At 46.7% G+C, this 20,944-nt stretch overlaps 1 protein-coding gene across 1 annotated transcript in view; it reads right to left on the bottom strand.

The window, feature by feature from the left end:
• Nucleotides 1–3,878: 3,878 nt before the first annotated feature.
• Nucleotides 3,879–20,944, bottom strand: part of PRKCG (protein kinase C gamma) — a 50,590-nt gene continuing 33,524 nt past the window's right edge. The window contains exons 8-18 of the mRNA XM_083471756.1: nt 20,667–20,754; nt 20,305–20,334; nt 18,012–18,149; nt 15,972–16,145; nt 15,194–15,285; nt 11,486–11,548; nt 10,168–10,306; nt 8,975–9,055; nt 8,701–8,808; nt 7,550–7,690; nt 3,879–6,587 (exon numbers count right to left, since the gene is read on the bottom strand). Coding sequence (XP_083327882.1) covers nt 6,315–6,587; nt 7,550–7,690; nt 8,701–8,808; nt 8,975–9,055; nt 10,168–10,306; nt 11,486–11,548; nt 15,194–15,285; nt 15,972–16,145; nt 18,012–18,149; nt 20,305–20,334; nt 20,667–20,754 — 1,327 coding nt within the window. The 3' untranslated portion in view covers nt 3,879–6,314. The remainder of the gene's footprint in view (nt 6,588–7,549; nt 7,691–8,700; nt 8,809–8,974; nt 9,056–10,167; nt 10,307–11,485; nt 11,549–15,193; nt 15,286–15,971; nt 16,146–18,011; nt 18,150–20,304; nt 20,335–20,666; nt 20,755–20,944) is intronic.

Here is a 20,944-nt window from a genome sequence, read left to right as displayed (position 1 = left end):
GATGACATTGTGTCAAATCCAGTGTCATCCCACATTTTCCAGTGCATTTTCCTGTCACTTTCCTTATTGGGGAGGGGGGGAAAGTCTGCTCTTTGGGGGGAAGCAGGTTTGCCATACAAGATGCCCCAATCAAGTATAATTGCACAGCCTGAATTTGCCAGTAGTATGTGATTGAATCCCACCTGGAAATAGTGAGCGCCTGGGAGTGCCCCTTGTTATTTTTGCTGAAGTGTTTAAAAATGTTACAGAACTGGGGGGAAATAATGAGAATATGTTCAAATTACAGTACTCATTTTAGAATATACATTTTCTCTTGTATTGTAAAAGGGAAATGGAATAGTGCTCTTTAAGATAAGGGCAAAAACTGGGCATTGCCCTAGACATTCCCAGTTGAAGCATCTGGGCCAGCCCTACCATTAGACAGAGTGAAGCAGCCACCTCAGACTTCGGATGCTGGGAGGGTGGAGCAGCAGCAGGCTCACTCCCCAGCCCAGCAATGCCCATCCACCCCAAGCCCTCCTTTCCAGGAACTAGAGCATAGGAAAACCTGAAGCAGCTGAATTTCTTCCAGACACAAAGCTGTTGTTAAAAGTGCAGGAGCCTTGCTAGATTGAGGCTGGGGTGCAGGGAAGGTTGCAAGCAGTAGTTTTCATTAGTTGAGCATTGCTCTGTCCTGCAGCTCCCTCTTGTGACCATTGTCTTTAGCTACATTTGGGGGGAAATGAATTGTCCACTGAAAATGTCAAAGAGCACACTGTTCTTCAGAGTCCTCGGGGAATGAGGTGCAGAGTGCCTAGAAACTGACTTTCCTGCAAGAAAGGGAAGGCCAAATGCCTAGTGTCACTAGAAACATCAGAAACAAAAGATCTACCTGGATCTAACCTTTTGGGCTCCCCCCAGTCCTGGGATGTGCCCACACTAGGGTGTTCATGCGTATGTGTTTCACTGTTTCTATCTGAACAATTAAGCAATTAAGCCTTCCTTTCTCTCTCCCAACTTATTATTATCCCCCACCCCCCAAAAAATTATTTGTTGTAAGCAAGACTGGTATTTGGCTAACAGCAAATAAATGGTGGCTACCCTTACTCTTTTTGGAGTAAATATACAAGGGAAGAATTGATGCTTTTGAAGAATTGATGCTTTTGAATTATGGTGTTGGAGGAGACTCTTGAGAGTCCCATGGGCTGCAAGAAGATCAAACGTATCCATTCTTAAGGAAATCAGGCCTGAATGCTCACTGGAAGGACAGATCATGAAGCTGAGGCTCCAATACTTTGGCCACCTCATGAGAAGAGAAGACTCCCTGGAAAAGACCCTGATGTTGGGAAAGATGGAGGGCACAAGGAGAAGGGGACGACAGAGGACAAGATGGTTAGACAGTGTTCTTGAAGCTACAAACATGAGTCTGACCAAACTGCGGGAGGCAGTGGAAGATAGGAGTGCCTGGCGTGCTCTGGCCCATGGGGTCACGAAGAGTCGGACACGACTAAACGACTAAACAACAACAACAACAACATACAAGGGGGACTGTTCCAATCAAGGAGATTTGGGAGACAGGCTTGTAGCAGGGGAGGGGGATGGAGGCGTAAGACAGAAAAGTGAGCCTCTGATTATTCCCTTAAACACCTCATACTTTAAATAGGAGCCTCCTACACCAACTCCATCAGTGGAAACCATATTGCAAAAGAATCCCAGATTTGTAGATCTGTGAGTGCATGTGATTAATGTTTACAAGGGCATGCATAAACCAGGTTCCCTAACAATGCAATCCAAACCCAAAATCCAACAGCATGAGATTTGGCAGGTGTTGGTCTTTCCTCGCTGAGACTAGGCACAGCTGGGGCTATGCTGGCATAAGTCCCTAAGCTTAGCTGAGCTGGAGATATACCAGCTTAACTCCCTAAACTGGGGTACAGCTGGCAGAACTTAAAACTGGTGTAACTTACATCAGCATGTCCCCAAAAAGGAGTGTTCCAGGGGCGGGGCAAGGATTTGCACCTATTCCAAACACCTTTCAACTCTGGGACAACTTAGCAACCCAGCAAAACATAGCCAGAGAAAGAATGGTGTAAGAAAAAAACGTCCTGAATGGAGTTTGGAATAGGGGTAATTCAGGTGCATAATTTATAGTTTTCTTTATTTAGGATTGCTCTGTTAAGCCGGAACAAGGCTGTGATCCTCCCCATGTTCACTGGGGATGAGAGCAAGTCCCTCTAAGCTTATGAGGTTTTACTACTCAGGGTGTGATGCTGTCTACCCCTGGGTAGTCTGCACCCAACTCCACTTTAACTGTGTTGTGAATCATAGCCTGATCTTTTCTCCCAGATGTGGCAGGGAAGATCCGAATTCTCTCTGCTTGACCAGCATTTGAAGCTCTGTTCAGGTGGAGATCAGCTAAATCACATGGGGTTGCATCAATTTAGACAACATTCCTGGACAAGATCCGGACATGGAAACTTTGTAGGAATTCTGTAGAACTCTCTGGAGGATTCATCTGGGCAAAAGTGGCTAAAACCCGGGCTGCTGCTGGACTGTCACTATTTTGGGCTGAGAGTCAATCACATTCCAGTAAATTCAGGCTGTGTTTCTAAAGAAGATTTGGCACCCTGATGCAACAAATGTGCTTCTCACCGGCACCAGCAAATTGGACCTTTTGTTGCTTCCTGATGACCTGTTCACTGAATATTTGCCGATTTATTTGCACAGAGTTTGCATGGTGTTAGATGCCATTTGCTATTTATAATGTGAAGAGGTCCTGCTGCTCACCTGGCCTCAGATTGGCTGAGTTCCTGCTGCTTACCAGGAGGTAGAAGGGGAGGAGCGAAGCAGCAGCAAAGTAGGCTTGGTGCAAATGCATCAGCAGAACCAATCTCATGCTCCTGCTGCCGCGTTTGCACCAGACGATGCTCCCCGCTGCCTCTCCCCTGCACCTTCCAGCAAACATGGGTCAGGTGAAGGGTGCCACCCCGCTGTGTGCTTCCCTTCTTACTCCCTGGTCATGATGCTTAGGGAATGCAGCCCAAGTCCCTTTCATCCAGTATGACAACGCAATGTCTCGCCAACCAACACAGAGACAGAAAGGCAAGGCACACTGTGGGTTGGATAAATATCTTTTATATTGAAATGCATAGGTGAGTCCATTAATCTATGGTACTGGCTACAGGGAACCACAAGCCGAAGGGAAAGAGGTGTGCGTGGATTATTCCCAAGCTGCGGGGGTGGGAGGGATGTCAGCAAAGAGAAAAAAGACCGAGGCTGGAAACTGGCGGAAGACTGATGTGCTGGAAGGATCAGGCAGACCAAAGGGGAAAGAGCTCTGGAAATGACTCAGGAGAACAATTCCGGTCCTATTAGCAATCTTACTCATCTTTCATGAGCGCAGCAGTTCTGGATCCCAACATCTTCTGGTCTAACGACAGGCTATCTCTTCCTTAGGTAGGTACAAGGTACTTGTGGTCTAGCTCCCATGTTCGCTCTTAACCCCATGCCCTTGCTGAGTTAGGGATGGGCTGAAGAGGGCTACCCACTTGACGCCCATTTGCCCAAGCTTATAGCCTGCTGGGTGCTTGATAAAAACCCTCTGCCAGAGAAGGAGGAATGAGGTCGGCATAGAATGGGCAGGCATGAGGTGACAGAGGCCGAATCTAGCTTCCACCAATTTCAGAGTGAGAGGAGAAAGGTAAAGAGGGACTGTTGGCCCAGATGCACCAGAATCTGCAGCCTGATGCATGAAGGGAAGACAGTGGTGTAGCGTAGGTTGTCAGCACCCGGGGCAAGGCAAGTAATTTGCGCCCCCTAACCCGTGGATTTGCGCACCCTAACCCCCAGATGTTGCGCCCGGTGCGGCCGGGGCCCCCTGCACCCCCCACGCTACGCCACTGAGGGAAGAGAATGGCCTTGAAATTTTTCGCTTGGCTCATCTACATGACCTGCCAGCAGAATATAATTATTTCTCCGCCCATCAATCAGTCGCCGACTAAGACCAGTTTTTGTAACTTTTGGCACAGCAGAGACACCCCAGGATCATCTTACACGCACCCATTTAACACGGCGAGCACTCGCTTTTACGGAAATCGCCAGCATTGGGCAAATCAGGACAAAGACCAGTTCTCGATGGGCCTCCCTCATGAGGTAAAAACAAATACCAGTCTTTTGCCACATAATGAAAAATATTCACAACACAAGCTTGACAGGGTGTCTTTCCCACATCAAAAAGCAACAGGGTATTCATGATAAATTAAATGATCTGTTAAGAGGAGTCCCAGAGAATTTGGGGGGGGGGGAGAGAGAAGGTGCCATCTTCAGTTTACCACACACCTCGAGTTTTAAAGCTGGAAAGAGGCTGCCAGGTGTTAACTTGGGAGGGCAGATGCAGAGGGTTGGCGGTGTCCACTGAGCAGGATGGAAACGTGGAAGATAGGTATCAATAAATAAATATACTATAATGTTCATGTAATATAGTCCATGCACCAGAGAAAGAGAGAGAGAAAGAAAAGAACAAAAGAAAAGTCGCACTTGGACATGCTGTGTGTTACTATAAAGGAGGGCGATATTTTCTCCTCAGAGTCTAGCGTGCCACCTCTGTTGCTGTCATCGCTTCCTTTCCAAAGTCTGGTTTTCAACAGCTGAGTGGGTGATGCAAGCAGCCATGTTGAAGGAAGCAAGGCAAAGGTGTCAGTGCTGGGGACCGGGGGCAATGGGGGACGGAGCCATCGGGGCTCAACAAGGGCAGGACTGTGTCACAAAGAGTGAGGTGGGTGGGTGGGTAGGGGTGTAGAGGAAGGGCCAGTTTGGGGTTCTACACTCTTTTTGTGCAGGGAGGCATCCTAGCTATGCGTGAAATCGAAGGGCTCCAACTAAGTTGGGTAAGATCTATCGAGTTCAAGGTTACATCGTCACACTGTAGCAGGTAAGGAAAGCACCACGGAGACAAAATTTAGGACTAGGATCTGGGAACAGGGCAAGGGATGAAGACCAGAAGGGTTTTCGGAAATTATCTGAGCAGTCAATCAGCAGGGGAGGCAGGGAGAGAGAGGGAAGGAAGGTGTTGCTTCCTGACATTTCTCCAAATTTAAAAATTACTTCCAGGGCAAACAGATACTCAGGATCATTTAAACGTAGATTAGGCATCCCTTCATATTTTAAGTCTGTATAAAGGGACTGAGGAAGCTGCCATATACTGAGTCAGACCACTGGGCCAATCTAGCTTTGTCCTGTCTGAACTGATTGGTGGTGGCTCTCCTTAGGGGTTTCCCAGCCCTAGAGAAGCTAGAAATTGAACCCACGGCCTTCGCTCTACCACTCAGCCATGGCCCTGTGAAGGAAAGCTCATGATCAGGACAGACAGCAGTGAAAGGGTGGGCTCTCCTCCCCCAGCCCCCACCTTAGTGCAGAGCAACACATGGAATAATAATTCACGGGCTGCTATTTTGGTCAGTGATCACATGCTCACCTTATGGTTGCTTCTTCGATTCCAGAGTATAATTATGCCCACTGCATTCCCCTTATCCATTAGAGAAACCAAACTCATCAAAGAAAAATTTGCAAGGGCCAAATAAATAAACAATCGCATGGCCTTTTGTAAGGGATGAAAAAATACACGTTGAACTAAGGAGTTCCACGACTGCTTCCTGTTTGGACCTCTGTTTTTGCAACACACCTTCATTTTACTGCCTACTCAACCCATTTGCCAGAACTTTGCAGTCATGTGGCCAGCCTGGATTTAGGGCAGAGGGCATGTCTTCTGGGCAGATTCCAGCCACAATTTCCATCGTTTTGTCACAAAGTGTGTGCAGTCCTGTCTGTTGCCCCCTTGCCTGCTTAGGCCATCCCATGTTTTGGTCAATTTAGAGGAATTTCTGATGGTGTGGAAGCTATCCACTGCTCTGATTATAGGGGGGAAACCTTGTAAACACAGTACTGCAGGGGCCATTTTTACAGAAACGCCTGGCACAGTTTTCTCTCTTTGTGCCAACGCAAACTCCGTTTAATTGGGGGATGCTCAAAAAAGATTAGCCTTGACCTAGGGAATATTCCTATTTTATTGGTGGAGTTTAAAAATCCCTCTATAGATATAAGTGTGCTTTCTTAACCTCACTGATCTGGGTTTCACCTAGTGGAGGTAAGGAAGGAGGGAAGCAACTCACTGGAGACAATTAACAACACAAAAAGTGTTTTCTAGGGGAGGCAGGGGTCATAAGGTCAAGCGTAGGGTTTATAGGGCTGAGCTCTGAGCAGGAGTCATGCTCCCGGGAGCAGAATTCTAAGAGCTTGAATTGGGGTTCTTAGGGTCAAGGGTCATCCGGGAGACACCCTCACACCAGGGAGGTTGGGGAAGGGATCATCCCGGTCGGAGAGAGGGGCATGCTGGTGGGAGAGAGGGGCATGCTGGTGGGAGAGAGGGGCAGGGCTGTTGGGGAGAGGCTCCCCTGCCGCAACGTGGACGGGTGCACAAACTCAGGGTTGATGTAGGTGAACCCCTGGAACTCGCTCTGATCAATGCTTGCGAGGACCAGCTGGTCTGGGGGTGTCAGCGCTGGAGGTGCCCGTGTGAAAAACTTGTCAAAGTTTTCGCCGCTTCGGCCGCACTGGATGGGGGGATGGGGGCAGAGAGAAAGAAAAGGGGAATAGGAGGGATGAGGGGAACGAGGAAAACGGAAAGAGAAAGGGGATAAGTATTATCTCTGTTGGTTTCTTTAACACAACCCCTCCCTCTCCATTTTATAATCTTTCTTGAACCTGCTATGTCTTCAAAGGCGTTCCTTCATAACGTTTCCGGAATTAAAAACCAAACACAACATTTGAATTTTTAACCTTAAAAAACCCCACCGCTCTGTTACCCTTCTGAGTTTTGTTTGACATTTCTTTCCATCTCAGGGAGACGGGGGAATGGAAAGGAGTTTGAAATGGATCTTTGGGTATGACTAACATTGGATACAGCCCTGAATCTTGATCACCGCTTTATTTATTCCTGGTGCATGTCATTATATTGTGTTGTGTGAAGGTCTCTGCATGCTGCAGCTCAAATATCTAGAGCTGGTGTCTGTGGGTGTTTACAGATATTAATAGATATGAAAGGCAGTATTGTGTAGTAGTTTAAGAGTGTTGGAATAAGTCTGGGGAAACTCAGGTTTGAATCCTCATTTTGCCATGAAGGCGACCTCGGCCAGTCACACACTCTCAGGCTGACCTACCTCATAAGGTTGCTGTGAGGATAAAATGGGAGGGGGCACAATGTACACTGCCTTGACTCCTTGGAGGAAGGCATACAGAAAGTAAATATACTAATAAAGTGATCTATGCATGTTGCAATGAATGTGTGAAGAGGTTCAGATTTGTAGATATGCAAAGTTCTGCCTGAGTAATGTACAGCAATGCATGTATTCTTAATGGAGGTACGTGACACTGTGCTTGAGCCACAGGTCCATAGGACAACCTGAGTGTGCCCATCCACATGCAAAAATACAGGTGTGTGCCTATTCACACCTGGTGGCAGGAGTCTGCACGGCTGGATGTGGCCGAGCTCATTTGGGGACCCAAAGCTACTCACTGGGCGGGGGATGAACGGCGGGGGGATTTCCAGCTGCTCCAGCCTCTCCCAGTCCATCCAGCGGAAAAAGCCGTGCTCCCGGATATCCCGTTCCCCTTCTGGTCCTGAGCCCAGGCGCTTCAGTGGATGCTTGGTCAAGAACTGGGGAAAGAGAAAGAGATTTGCTAGGAACACCCTCCTCTTCTAAGGGGTGCGGACCACAGTCCGAGATTGCCTATTACAGGATGGAAATTGGACATTCTCTCAAGAAATGCATGTCTCCCAATCTGCATGCACCAAGACAGGGAAGCGAGGTGAGAGCAGTGCTGGATTTACGTACAGTGGTACCTCTGGTTGCGAACGGGATCCGTTCCGGAGGTAGGGCCGCATCCCGAGGAATTTGCAAGCGGATTAGCGCTTCTGTGCATGTGCACGCGGTGAAATCCAAAAAAATACTTCCGGGTTTGCCATGTTCGCATCCTGAAGTTTACGTATCCAGAGGGATATACTAATAAACTGATCTATGTATGTATCCAGAGGGATACGTAAGCGGAGGTACAACTATATAAGCTAAACAAGCTATAGCTTAGGGCCCCACTCTATTGGGGGCTCCCCAAAAAATTGAATGGGAAAAAACTGGATGTACATTTCCAAAATATAAGATTACTTTGATATCAATAACTTTGATATATAACAATTACTTTGATAAAATACATATTTTGCTATGTGCAAATGGCTTTAGATACCTATTAGATCCATAAATTGCCATATGGCATATATTCAACACAAAAAATAGCGGCAATTCATTGTTGACAAAGGACAGCTGGACATATAAAGGGCCCCATTACCTTCAATAGCTTAGGGCATCATCAAACCTAAATTCAGCCCTGGGTGAGAGGGAGAAGCGTTTAACCCTTTACAACCCTGCTGATTCTCCCCTGTGGATCCCTGCTCCTCCATTATTGCTGTCCATTAAAAATGTCCAGGGGCAGAAAAATCAGCTTGTGAATTCAGCACCTCCCACCTTTCGGCCAATTGTTCCCTGAAAGTCCTTCTATTCTCAAGGAGAGTCACCCATTGTTTCCCTCACAACCACCTGGTTTCAACCTTCAGGGCAGCCAAAAGGAAATGTGGCACAAAGCCTTTCTCCTCTTTGATGTGCCAGGACTCACCCCTTTGCAGATGGAGACAGCCTCACGTGAAAGAGATTTAGGATAGGACACCGTGTGCTCCATGATCGACTGGAAGAGTTCGTCCTCGTCCTCTCCATCAAATGGTGGCTGTGGACCAGAAGCTAGTGTGAGAACTATGGCAGGTGGAATATTTAGACTAAGGAATTAATGCCTTGAGGTCTCTTGGCAACAGCCACAAACCATCCCATGATACCACAAATGTATCCCTTGACCTGGACTGGATCATGAAAAAAACCCACCTCAACATACTTACCTGCCCAGCTAACATTTCATACAGAAGGACACCAAATGACCACCAGTCCACTGACTTCCCGTATGGCTGATAGGCAATAATCTAAGATGGGTAGAAATGGGAGGTTAGGTCCTTTAAATCTACAGACCTTTTTCATTCCATTTTTTTTACCCAAACAGGTCCAACAAAGCAGCTTATGAAAATAAACTCTAAAACCGTAAGCAACGTAGTAAATAACAACCAGTAACAGAAATCCAAACCATATAAACCAAGAAGTCCCAATAGAGGCAACAAACACGATTCAATTGGTCCCAAATGTCCTTAGAAATTAAGTTGCTTTTGCCCAATGTCTGAAAAACTAGTAGAGAAGTAGCAAAGCGAGCCTCTCTGGGGAGTAAAGGTAAAGGGACCCCTGACCATTAGGTCCAGTCGTGGCCGACTCTGGGGTTGCGGCGCTCACCTCGCTTTATCAGCCGAGGGAGCCGGCGTACAGCTTCCGGGTCATGTGACCAGCATGACTAAGCCGCTTCTGGCAAACCAGAGTAGCACATGGAAATGCCGTTTACCTTCCCGCCAGAGTGGTACCTATTTATCTACTTGCACTTTGATGTGCTTTCGAACTGCTAGGTTGGCAGGAGAAAGGACCAAGCAACGGGAGCTCACCCCGTCGCAGGGATTCGAACTGCCGACCTTCTGATCGGCAAGTCCGAGGCTCTGTGGTTTAACCCACAGCGCCACCTGCGTCCTCTGGGGAGTAACCTCGTCTATAAGTCACCAAGGCATGCATTGGAGAGCTAAGTTCTAAGATTCCTGGCAAGAGGGTGAATTGGGATAGCAGATTCATTCATTCAACAACCTGCTTCGTCCCGAATGCTCTGATGGTCAAACGGATTATGAAAGGGACACAGCAAATTAAGGCAGGGGAGGAGGCCAACTATTCCACTCACAACCCCACACATTTAACTGTAAAATTAGACCCCAGGCACAGGAATATACAATAATGGCTGTGCCTGTCACATACAGTTGTTTTGGATCTGAGCATAAGAGGTAGGAATTTGAAACCAAGGCTCTGGAGTTTTTAGAAGGCAACAAGTCTAACCTATAAGGTTAAATTCCTGGGGAGAGTTTAGATTAGAGCAGAAGGAACCTGATGTTTCTTTGGAAGGGTGGTGAGTTGTGTGATTGGGGATGGGAGACTTAGGAGCATTCTGTACCTCTGGAGCGATGTAGTCCGGTGTTCCACAAAAGGTCCGCGTGGTGATGCCAGGAAAAATGTTTTCTTTACACATCCCAAAATCAGTAATCTTAATGTGACCATCAGCATCCAACATTACATTGTCCAGTTTCAGATCCCTGGGCAGGAGAGACAAAGCAAGCAATAGGAGTGCCCAGCAGAGGGTGCCAAATTACAGCTAGGAAATACGTCCTCCAAGTAAAGAAGGGATGGGCAGATTCATCAATTTCAGCTTCTCCCAGTTTCTCACTTTTCCAGTTTGAAATTCAGTCTTCCACATCAATTTGTGATTTTTTGTCTTGTGAAAATTCACCAGCAGTCTAGTATGATTTTTTTTCTTGATGTGCACATTTCTGCAAAGCAATTTCCCCTAATATAATGCATTTTTATAAGTTATTTTTATGTGTACGTCTGCATCTTTGTGCATACTTTATCTTAGGATATGGATCTTTGTGCACGTTACTTGGCTGGAGAACATTAGGAGAAGCCTGCATTTCAACCACTGGCTATGTTTCAGTTCGTGCAGTGTTATGGAAAGTGCAAATAAGGCATGTTCACCTTTAAATGCAAACTGAATTCCTCCCCCATTCCTAGTTCCAAGAGGACAATCCAGAATGAAAGATGATTTGCCTATTAGAATATCTCTTTTTTTAAAAAAAAAATAATAATTTTTCTGTTTTACGATTTCAAATAAACATTTTACATACCGTATTTTTCGCCCCATAGGACGCACCTTTCCCCCTCCAAAAATGAAGGGGAAATGTGTGTGTGTCCTATGGGGTGAATGCAGGCTTTCGCTGAAGCCTGGAGAGCAAGAGGGGTCGGTGCGCACCGACCCCTCTAGCTCTCCAGGCTTCGCGCAGATCTCCGTAAGCCATGGGAGCCCGCGCCGGGCTCCCGTGGCTTGTGGAGGGTTGCCTGCATGCCGAAGGCTCAGTGCGCCCAGCCTTCGGCATGCAGGCAACTCTCCGCAAGCCATGGTTCCATGGTTCATTTTGCATATCTTACATCCCTGCATTTTTTACAATAACTATTCAAATTGGATTTCCACTGTTACATCCATCAAAACTCTCTTGAATTTATCGTAATGCTGCCAGCATTTTTTGCCTATTAGAATCTTGATAGTGGAAGGAAGGAAGGAAGGAAGGAAGGAAGGAAGGAAGGAAGGAGTCCTGTAGAGATTTGGAGAGGGGGCAGAGGGGAAGTAGAGATGGAGCCAGAACCCCTGGATTCTCAGGGGGGAAAGTGGGGTTTTGCAGTCGAGTATGGGTCCTCTATAGAGAACAGAATAGACTCACCTGTAAATAATTCCTTTGTTATGCAAAAAGAACAGGCCAATTGCAATTTCTGCAGCATAAAACCTGTAACAGAGAAGGGGGAAAGGGTGAGGAGGGTTAAGGCAGGGAGAGGGAGGAAGGGAGAGAGATAACACGGCAAGGATTTCATTAGCAGCGGCACTGAAGTCATCATGGTGGCTCTGATAGCCACTTTTCACATGATGTTTGAAAAATACAAGCAGGCACGCTCACTAGCCATGGCATTCCAGTACCATACAGCTCCTCCACACAGTACTTACCACCTCCCACACTCTCCACCTTTGTAATAATACTCATATCAGAAAGGTAATATGTTAATTTGTGCATGATCACAAGGGAGCTTTTTATTCTGCGTACAAGTGGCTGGAAGTTACTGTGTGTAGACCTGCTTTCCACTGCATCAAGTTAGGATTAAAGCATATTCCACGTACAGGTACCAACCTTTACAGGTAACAGGGAAGTGGGTTGGCAGGCACACAGGTTAGTTTTCATTCTTGTGAATTTAAAGGTTTTCCGTTATCTATATGGCACCAGCAACATGCACAGTGCTGTACAGAGCAGTAAGAAGGCAGTCCCTGTGCCAAGGAACTTACAATCTGTAATCAGACCCAGTGGAGGCAATAGAGGGGCAATGCAGGCAAGGATAAATAGGAAGAACAATGTATGTATGTATGTATGTATGTATGTATGTGGGGAGACAGTGCAGAGTGTGGTGGTTGGAGCAAATATGGGGAACCTCCAGCCCACAAACCTAATTAGGTCCAGCAGTGACCCTAATTTTACCAGAGAGGCCATTTTCTCCAGCTGCACACACCAGCCCTACACCTATGTTGGCTTTGTTTTAGAAGGAGATAGGAACACAGGCAGCTGCCTTCTATCATCTCAAATCAATGGTCCGCCTAGCACAGTGTTGTCCACCTAGAAGTGGCTCTCCATCGTTTAAGGCAGGAGTCCTTTAACATGGGACCTTCTGCATGCAAGGCAGAGCTAAGATAAGGTTAGAGATATGAAGTGGTCCCAGAAATGCATACAGGAGAATGGCCACTCCACACCCCAACATGGCGCGCCAGGAACAGGAGGGCTGCTACACACATCATACATCTTAAGCACATGACTTCCCTCAAAGGATCATGGGAACTATCATTTGTTAAGGGTGCTGGCAATTGTAACTCTCTAAGGGGGTAAACTACAATGTGCTTTAAATGAATGGTGTGCAGGCAGCCTAAGACTCTGGCTTTTCAGACAAAAGGGATCCTATCTCCAATGTAGCTGCCTGTCTTGTCATTCTCACATTCCATCTGAATGTCATTTTAAGACAGGGGAGTCGCTTGCAAAAATTGGTAGCCCAAGCTTACTTCCCATGGTTCTTCTCAGCGGCTTGGACAGAGGTTGGGTGAGTGGGTGTTTTAAACTCCTTCTCAATTATGTTTCTTTTTAGAGCAAGTGGACGCTTGTCGATTTCACATTCAGGTCACTCAATTACACAACTTCACTGGAGTGTAATAATTTCCCATGAAACTGAGCTCTGGCATACGTAAGCATGCAGAATGAAGCGGTAGAATCCCGAGGCCACAGAGCAGACTGTACTACTTCAGACCGCTGTGAGAGGGTGGTGTGTGTGTGCCACATTTTTGAACACTCATCCAGGTAAAAACTCTCCACAAGGAGAAATCTAGTACGTCAGGGAGAACAAATTCTTGCCCAGCTAACTCCCTGCCATGCTCATTTGCAAGTGAAGGAAGTGGGTGCTGCTTGCTTTCCTTACATAGAAAGGTATTTAAATGTGAGGTCTCACCTGCAGTCTGAAGTGGTACAGACCACTCTACAACCTCAGAACTCTATTAATTACTTCACTCCCACTTCATTCTGCTACATATGTGGAGCACTCCTGATTCACCTGACACGGAGGTGGATCATCAAACACATGGCTCTTAGGACCAAAGTACACATTTCACCAGGAATCCTCCATTGAACTCTAGACATTTTATTTTATGCTCTTACTAAGTGCATTCGCAGGGGGACTGCATGCACCATGCTGGAATGTTATCAGCCACAGAGCAAACAGCAAGTGTGCATGTGTTCGGGTGACAAAGGATTTAGATCAGGAAAACAGCACAGTTAAAGGTAAAGGGACCCCTGACTGTTAGGTCCAGTCACAGATGACTCTGCGGTTGTGGCGCTCATCTTGCTTTACTGGCCGAGGAAGCCGGCATACAGCTTCTGGCCAGCATGACAAAGCCGCTTCTGGCGAACCAGAGCAGCACACAGAAACGCTGTTTACCTTCCCGCTGGAGTGGTACCTATTTATCTACTTGCACTTTGATGTGCTTTCGAACTGCTAGGTTGGCAGGAGAAGGGACTGAGCAACGGGAGCTCACCCTGTCGCAGGGATCTGAACCGCCGACCTTCCAATCAGCAAGCCCTAGGCTCTGTGGTTTAGAGTACAGGAGGTGTAAGCATTAAACACCTACACCCCCAAGCTATTTCTCTGATCCAGCTAGCACCCCATAACAGCCTTTAGTTACACAAAGGATTTAGACAGGGGTCATATGTAGTTTGTCTCTTAAACAGTGTTAAAACTATGTTCCAGAGATTTTGATGATATGACATATAAGATCCCTGTTGAGAGAATGCCAAAAGTAGGTAGTAAACATAGGTGAAGGGCGTACAATAGAATATTCATAAGAATACTTACTAGGCTTCTGGCAACAGGAGGAGAAGCGGAGACAATGACATGATTTTTCTTTGTATGAAAGTCATTGTGTTCATTTAATGAATACTATTGCAAAATCAATAAAAATATGGGGGGGGGGGAGCAGTGCAGGTTCCAGGATTTGGGGAATCCCTAAATTAAGCATCTTGAACTGAAAGAGGTTGGGTGTGCAGTGACACTTGGGACTGTGGGCCCATCTGCCAAACACGAGGCCTTTGCAAATGCCCAACCTGACCACCCTTTGAAGCTAACCCTGGTCTTACGATATGTAAGAAAAGCTGTTCTCAGGTGTCATCATATATGGGCTGGAGTGACTATGCATTTAAAGACAGGCAGGCAGAGGGTACTTCTGGACAAGGACAATTTAGCAACACGCACTCAACGCTGTCCTGCTTGAAGCCGGAAGTGGAATAGCAGCTCTACTTACAAACCTCTGGCATTCTGTAGCCAACTGGGCAGCCCCTCTTTCACCTGTTCCAAATGTTGGAAGGCAATTTTCATTGGGATCATTATGTGGGAAGAAAAAGTTAAAGACTCCTTCTCCACCACTCCACTCCCAGTAATGGTAGTGTCCCCCCTTCTGCAATTTAGGGAGGAGGAAAAAAGATATAGAAAGCCAAAGCTATTTGGAAATGCAAGGAATGGAGTGGCAGAGCTGATTCTTAGAGAGGGAAGACAAATGATTGAGAAGGAAATGGCTGGAGGACATCCCAGGAAACAGCTAGAGCAATCTAGCAGGATGGAATACAGCGGGGGAAATTGTGCACTGAGTTTTCTACAAAAAAGGGTTGGGTTTTACGAGCCCCCAGGAGGAAAAATGTGGGGAAACTTGAGAGGGGGGTGTTTAGTTAATGATACTGTACAAATGCCCTGTAAGAACTGAGTGAAGAAGCAGAGCTGTTCCAGTATGAGAGCAGCTAGAGAGAGAGAGAGAGAGAAACCCATTCTCAACTGAGTTCCCCAAGAGACTCACGTACATAGCATGAGGTTCCTTGAATTTCCCAACCTGCTGGATATGATACATCAGGTCTCCTCCATTGACATATTCCATGACAAAATAGAGCCGGTCCTTGAAGGGGAAAAAAACAGGATGTGTGTCCATTATCGCCAGAGGCAGATAAAGTGAAAGATCCAGATACCACAGGATGCCCCCTTCGCTCTCTGCAATGCTTAGTCAGTTAAATCAATTAAGACAGGGATTCCCAAACTTTTCCCCTCATGGGCCACTTGAAAATTGCTAAGGGTCTTGATGGACCTCTTAATTATTTTTCTTGCCTCTAGTAGCAATTGTAATGCACTGTGCCAGATGCTATATAATTCTAAATTGTATTTTTATTGCTTCCTCCCATCCCACCCCCCTTTATTGTATTACTGTCTGGGAATTCCACAGAATTCATATTGTGTGTGTTCCTCACGGACATGCCGCAGACGCCTGAATGAAGCACAGTGACCCATTTGAGAACCCCTAAACTAAGATTGAATGTGACTCAATTAATTGGACAGCAACCTTTTGAAACTTATTTTAACCACTAGTTCTAAAAAGATATAGCTGCCATCTTATAAGAAGACATTCCCTCCTGCGCAAGAGAGAAGAGGGGAAATGCCTCTTCCGAGATGTTGCTGTGTCATCCATTTTCATCCATTTTCTCTTGCATGCAAATTTAAGTGGATGCAATGAATTACTTAATCAACAAAATAGCATACAGTTAAATAGCTACGGTTTCTTTAATCAAGTAAATAACCACACGCAATTACTGCGGTTTGGAAGGTAGAGTGCAGCTGGGTTAGGAAATGTGGACGCTCCCCCATGGCCAAAACTCTCTTTTCCACCATAGTACATTCAACGTCGTCATCTTGGATGATCACGTCTTTCTTGAGGATCTTGATGGCAAACAGCTCGTCCGTTCCACGGCGCTCCGCCAACATCACCTGTGGGGTAAAGGTAAAGGTAAAGGGACCCCTGAACGTTAGGGCCAGTCATGGCCGACTCTGGGGTTGCAATGCTCATCTCGCTTTACTGGCCGAGGGAGCCGGCGTACAGCTTCCGGGTCATGTGGCCAGCATGACTAAGCCGCTTCTGGCGAACCAGAGCAGCACACAGAAATGCCGTTTACCTTCCCGCCGGAGCAGTACCTATTTATCTACTTGCACTTTGACGTGCTTTCGAACTGCTAGGTTGGCAGGAGCAGGGACTGAGCAACGGGAGCTCACCCCGTCGCGGGGATTCGAACCACCGACCTTCTGATCAGCAAATCCTAGGCTCTGTGGTTTAACCCACAGCGCCACCCGCGTCCCTCACCTGTGGGGAGAGAACCCCAAAAGTTTGGGTCTTGCCCACACCTACCCAAAGCAAACTCATGACAACCTGGGCTTCTCTAACCCTTCAGGGAACACACACACTCCAACCCTTACACAGAACTTACTTCCCACATAGGGACAGTAGTGTTTGGTTTTTTTTACTGAATTCAAGGTGGTATGATAAAAACATTGTTTTCCTATGAACAGAGACAGTAGGTGGTGCTAAATGAAAACAGCTCACAAACAAAACACCCCTAACACAAATTGAAAGCCCATTGGCAGGTGTTGAATTTTTGTAGGGAACATTCTAGGATGTTTCATAGGGCGAAAATTGCCAAATGATTTATGGAAGGGATGTTTCCATGGGCAGTGGAATGCAGTTTAGTTATTCCCTCCCCACCCCCCTTAAACTTCTTTTAAAACTTTGCAAAGTGCTCTTTTGACCTGGAAGCTTCCATTTACTTATTTGTTCTTTTCCTGAAATACATTACATTTTGCCTTTCCACTTTAAAAAAACAACAACAACCACCAACCAATATAACTTTTGCAATACAACAGAGAACCAGCACATGGCACAATTAAAAACTAAACAGTTTAAAGGCAGAGAAAAGATGCAAGATAAAAATTTCAGAAAAATTCCTGGGAGCAAAAGCACCATCAGCTTAACGACAGGCCCAAAGCCTGTCAAAATGAAGCCGTTTTCCTGAGGTGGTGAAAGACCATCAGAGGAAGAGAGAGAAAGGCAGGCTTCCCTAGGCTGTGAGTTTCACAATGTAGGTGTGGCCACAAAGGAAGCCCTCCCATGTTCCCCAGTCAATTGCATGTCTGATGCTGGGACACAGAACAGGTCCATATGTCCTGTTTGTTGAGCCTTCCTCCTGATTGTTATACAAGTGGTGTCTCTTAAAAGCTTCAAAGTAGCACAAGCTTCAATATGAACAGGAAGGAAGGAAGGAAGGAAGGAAGGAAGGAAGGAAGGAAGGAAGATGATAGATAGACAGATGATAGATAGATAGATAGATAGATAGATAGATAGATAGATAGATAGATAGATATAGATATAGAGAGATGATATAGAGATAGAGAGATGATATAGATATAGATATAGATATAGATATAGATATAGATATAGATATAGATATAGATATAGATATAGATATAGATGATATAGATATAGATATAGATAATTATCTGGGTGGATGAGAGTTCCAGCACTGCAGAAGGGTGTGCTCAGCCTCCAAAGAACCAGAGGAGCAGGAGGCAAAAAAAAAACAAAGAAAGCTTCTCCAAATCCCGTGACCGTTCTGCAGGGGAAGCAGGTGACTTTACACACATTCTTGGAGGTGAAGTATTTCGTGCACGTACATCCTTTTCTCGCCATCGCACTTCCTCAAACAGGAATGTGTTCAATGTGTTGCTGTGCCTACAGTTGCAAAACATTCCCTGCTCCTCTGCGCACATCCCTATCCGGCCGCTTAAAAAAAAAAGCAGGCCTACCTTGCCGAAACTGCCCTTGCCCAGCACCATCAGGAAGTTGAAGTCGGAGATGTGGAAGCGGTTGATGCCAAAGAACCCGCCACGCTTGGTGTCAGTGGGGCTGGGGGATGGCGATGGGATGGGGCCATGGCGAACCTTCTGCAGGGCGCACCATGGTTCGAGGCAGGGAGGAAAGGAAAACACAGACATGGATATGCATGAGTACCACCACCTCCTTAAGCTCAGAACAAGGGACAGGAGAGTCGGCAATACAACTAATGCAGTATCTATGCCAATAGTGGCACACTGGTTTATTTTAGTCAATATGTCCCCTGCCGCATGTTTACTCACTTTAATAATAATAATAATATTAATAATAATAATAATTTATTATTTATTCCCCAACCATCTGGCTGGGTTTCCCCAGCCACTCTGGGCAGCTTCCAACAAAACACTAAAATACAATAACCTATTAAACATTAAAAGCTTCCCTAAACTGAGCTGCCTTCAGATGTCTTCTAAAAGTTTGGTAGTTATTTTTCTCTTTGACATCTGGTGGGAGGGCGTTCCATAGGGCGGGTGCCACTACCGAGAAGGCCCTCTGCCTGGTTCCCTGTAACTTGGCTTCTCACAGCGAGGGAACCGCTAGAAGGCCCTCGGCACTGGACTGTCCGGGCAGAACGATGGAGGTGGAGACGCTCCTTCAGGTATACTGGACCAAAGCCATTTAGGGCTTTAAAGTCAGCACCAACACTTTGAATTATGCTAAGAAATGTACTGAGAGCCAGTGTAGGTCTTTCAAGTTATATGGTCTCGGCGACTGCTCCCAGTCACCAGTCTATTACCTTATTACACACTCTGTATGTTAGGAAGAGTTTGTGAAACTTGTGCAAAAGCTGTAAAGTAGCTTGGTTGCATGTGTAGTTCCTTATAAACATTTATAAAGCAGGGGTTGTGTGCAGTTTGTGGAGTGGCAGATGCATGCAACGAAGAAGGGACTTTCAATGCCTCAGGGCTTTGCATGCAGAAGGTCTCAGGTTCAACCCCAAGCAACTCCAGTTAGCGAGATCTCAGGACTGGGAAAGCGTCTCTGAAACCTTGGAGAGCCACTGCCAGCTAGAATGACCCTCACTGGACCAATGGCACCTGGCACAGTGTGAGGCAGCATGCTATGTTCAAGGGTTTATCCTATATGGGAGGCCCAGGAATAGCCAGTCCTGTCTCAGAGCCTTCTGCCTTTCTTTCTTTAATCCATTTGCCCCACAAGTACTTTCTGCCTTCTGCTCATCTCCTGCAGGAGGTTCGGGGCAGTCAAAAGGAAATATTTCCTCTCTGTGCAAGTGTGGATTCAAACAGCAGCTCAGGGTGGCCACTCATAATAGAGGGTTTGTATTGACATCTGTGGCTATGAGCCATGATACAGAATGCAGTGTCTGTGTTCAGAAGTATTACGTGTGTGTGTGTGTGTGTGTGTGTGTGTAGGTAAAGGGACCCCTGACCATTAAGTCCAGTCGTGGCCGACTCAGGGGTTGCGGCACTCATCTTGCTTTACTGGCCGAGGGAAATGGCGTACAGCTTCCGGGTCACGTGGCCAGCATGACTAACCCGCTTCTGGCGAACCAGAGCAGCGCATGGAAACGCCGTTTACCTTCCCGCTGGAGCGGTACCTATTTATCTACTTGCACTTTGACATGCTTTCAAATTGCTAGGTTGGCAGGAGCAGGGACTGAACAACAGGAGCTCACCCCATCGCGGGGATTTGAACTGCCGAGGGAGGGGGGAAAGGTGGGGGACACAGAAATAAAACAGAATTTGCATCTGCTGCCCTGACACTAAATACACTGACTTGGGTATAAGCACCACTTTGTTGCAGAAAAGAATAATTAATTGATTGATTGGTGTCTGCAACCATGTGCATTTATAGCCAGCTGCCCCCTATATAGAGCGCTATTCAGTTTTTTAAAAAATAATAATAGTAATAAAAGGAAAGGATGCCCATGGCAGCCCAAGTGCAGATGCAGGGCCTGTTTGCTGCTGCCCTCAACATCAGTACCCAGAGATCCAAATCTGTGTCACTGCTTGGAGCTGCCCAGGAACGGCTCACGCTGGGAACTGCTGGTATTGCTGGACTTTCCCCCCATCCAAGCGTAGCTGTTCCTCTTATGTTGCTTCCCTCCCAGTCTATAAAGCCCTTGAAATCAGCTCCAAGACTGACTGGTGTCCTTACGGGCAGCAAATGGGAAATCAACTTCACCCCCTCCCCATCTCATTGCACCAGGAAAAAGGCAGAAGAAACTAAGGGAATCGCAGGTACCTCATAAAGCTCCAGTGGGAAGTTGCAAGCCTGGAAGACCAAAAATAAAAATAAATCAGGGTTTAAGACAGATGCACAAGTAAACTTTGCCCTATTCCTATCTCCTGGCTAGGAGTACCATTTCAGGTCAATTGCCAGTGATCCAGTCCGACCACCCTCTCTCCCTCCCTTGGAGTCCGAAGAGAAGAAGTGATTCAGAGGTAGTCCCTCCAACCTGGTTCCTTTCATCACAGCAGTGGCCCTGCCACACCACCCCCAGCTAGGGGTGTGGTTTGTGTTTGGGCTGGATATGGCACATAGTTGGCGGGGGCAGACCAGGGGAGGGTGCCAGTCCAAGCGGGGCCGGAGAGCCACAAGGTTACCTCAAATTTCTGCAGCAGCCCACAGTTTTCTGCATCGGCCACAGGGACACTATAATATTCGCCCTCCTCCTGATTGAGCAATTTGTACCTGGGACAGCAACGCAGACAGGGACACCAGGCAGGGAGGAGGAAGAGGAGGAGGAGGAAGATGAACAAGAGGAGGGAGTGATTAGGGAGAGAGATGGATGGGGAGGAATGCAGAAGGAAATGGAAACAGAAGAGTGGGGTGAGGGGTGGGAGGAGAAATGAGGGGTATTTGATGGATTAGATAAGATAGA

Source organism: Podarcis liolepis, assembly GCF_965112155.1.
Source record: "Podarcis liolepis genome assembly, chromosome: 13".
NCBI classification, from domain to species: Eukaryota; Metazoa; Chordata; class Lepidosauria; order Squamata; family Lacertidae; genus Podarcis; species Podarcis liolepis.
This window is presented reverse-complemented; position numbering and strand designations above follow the sequence as displayed.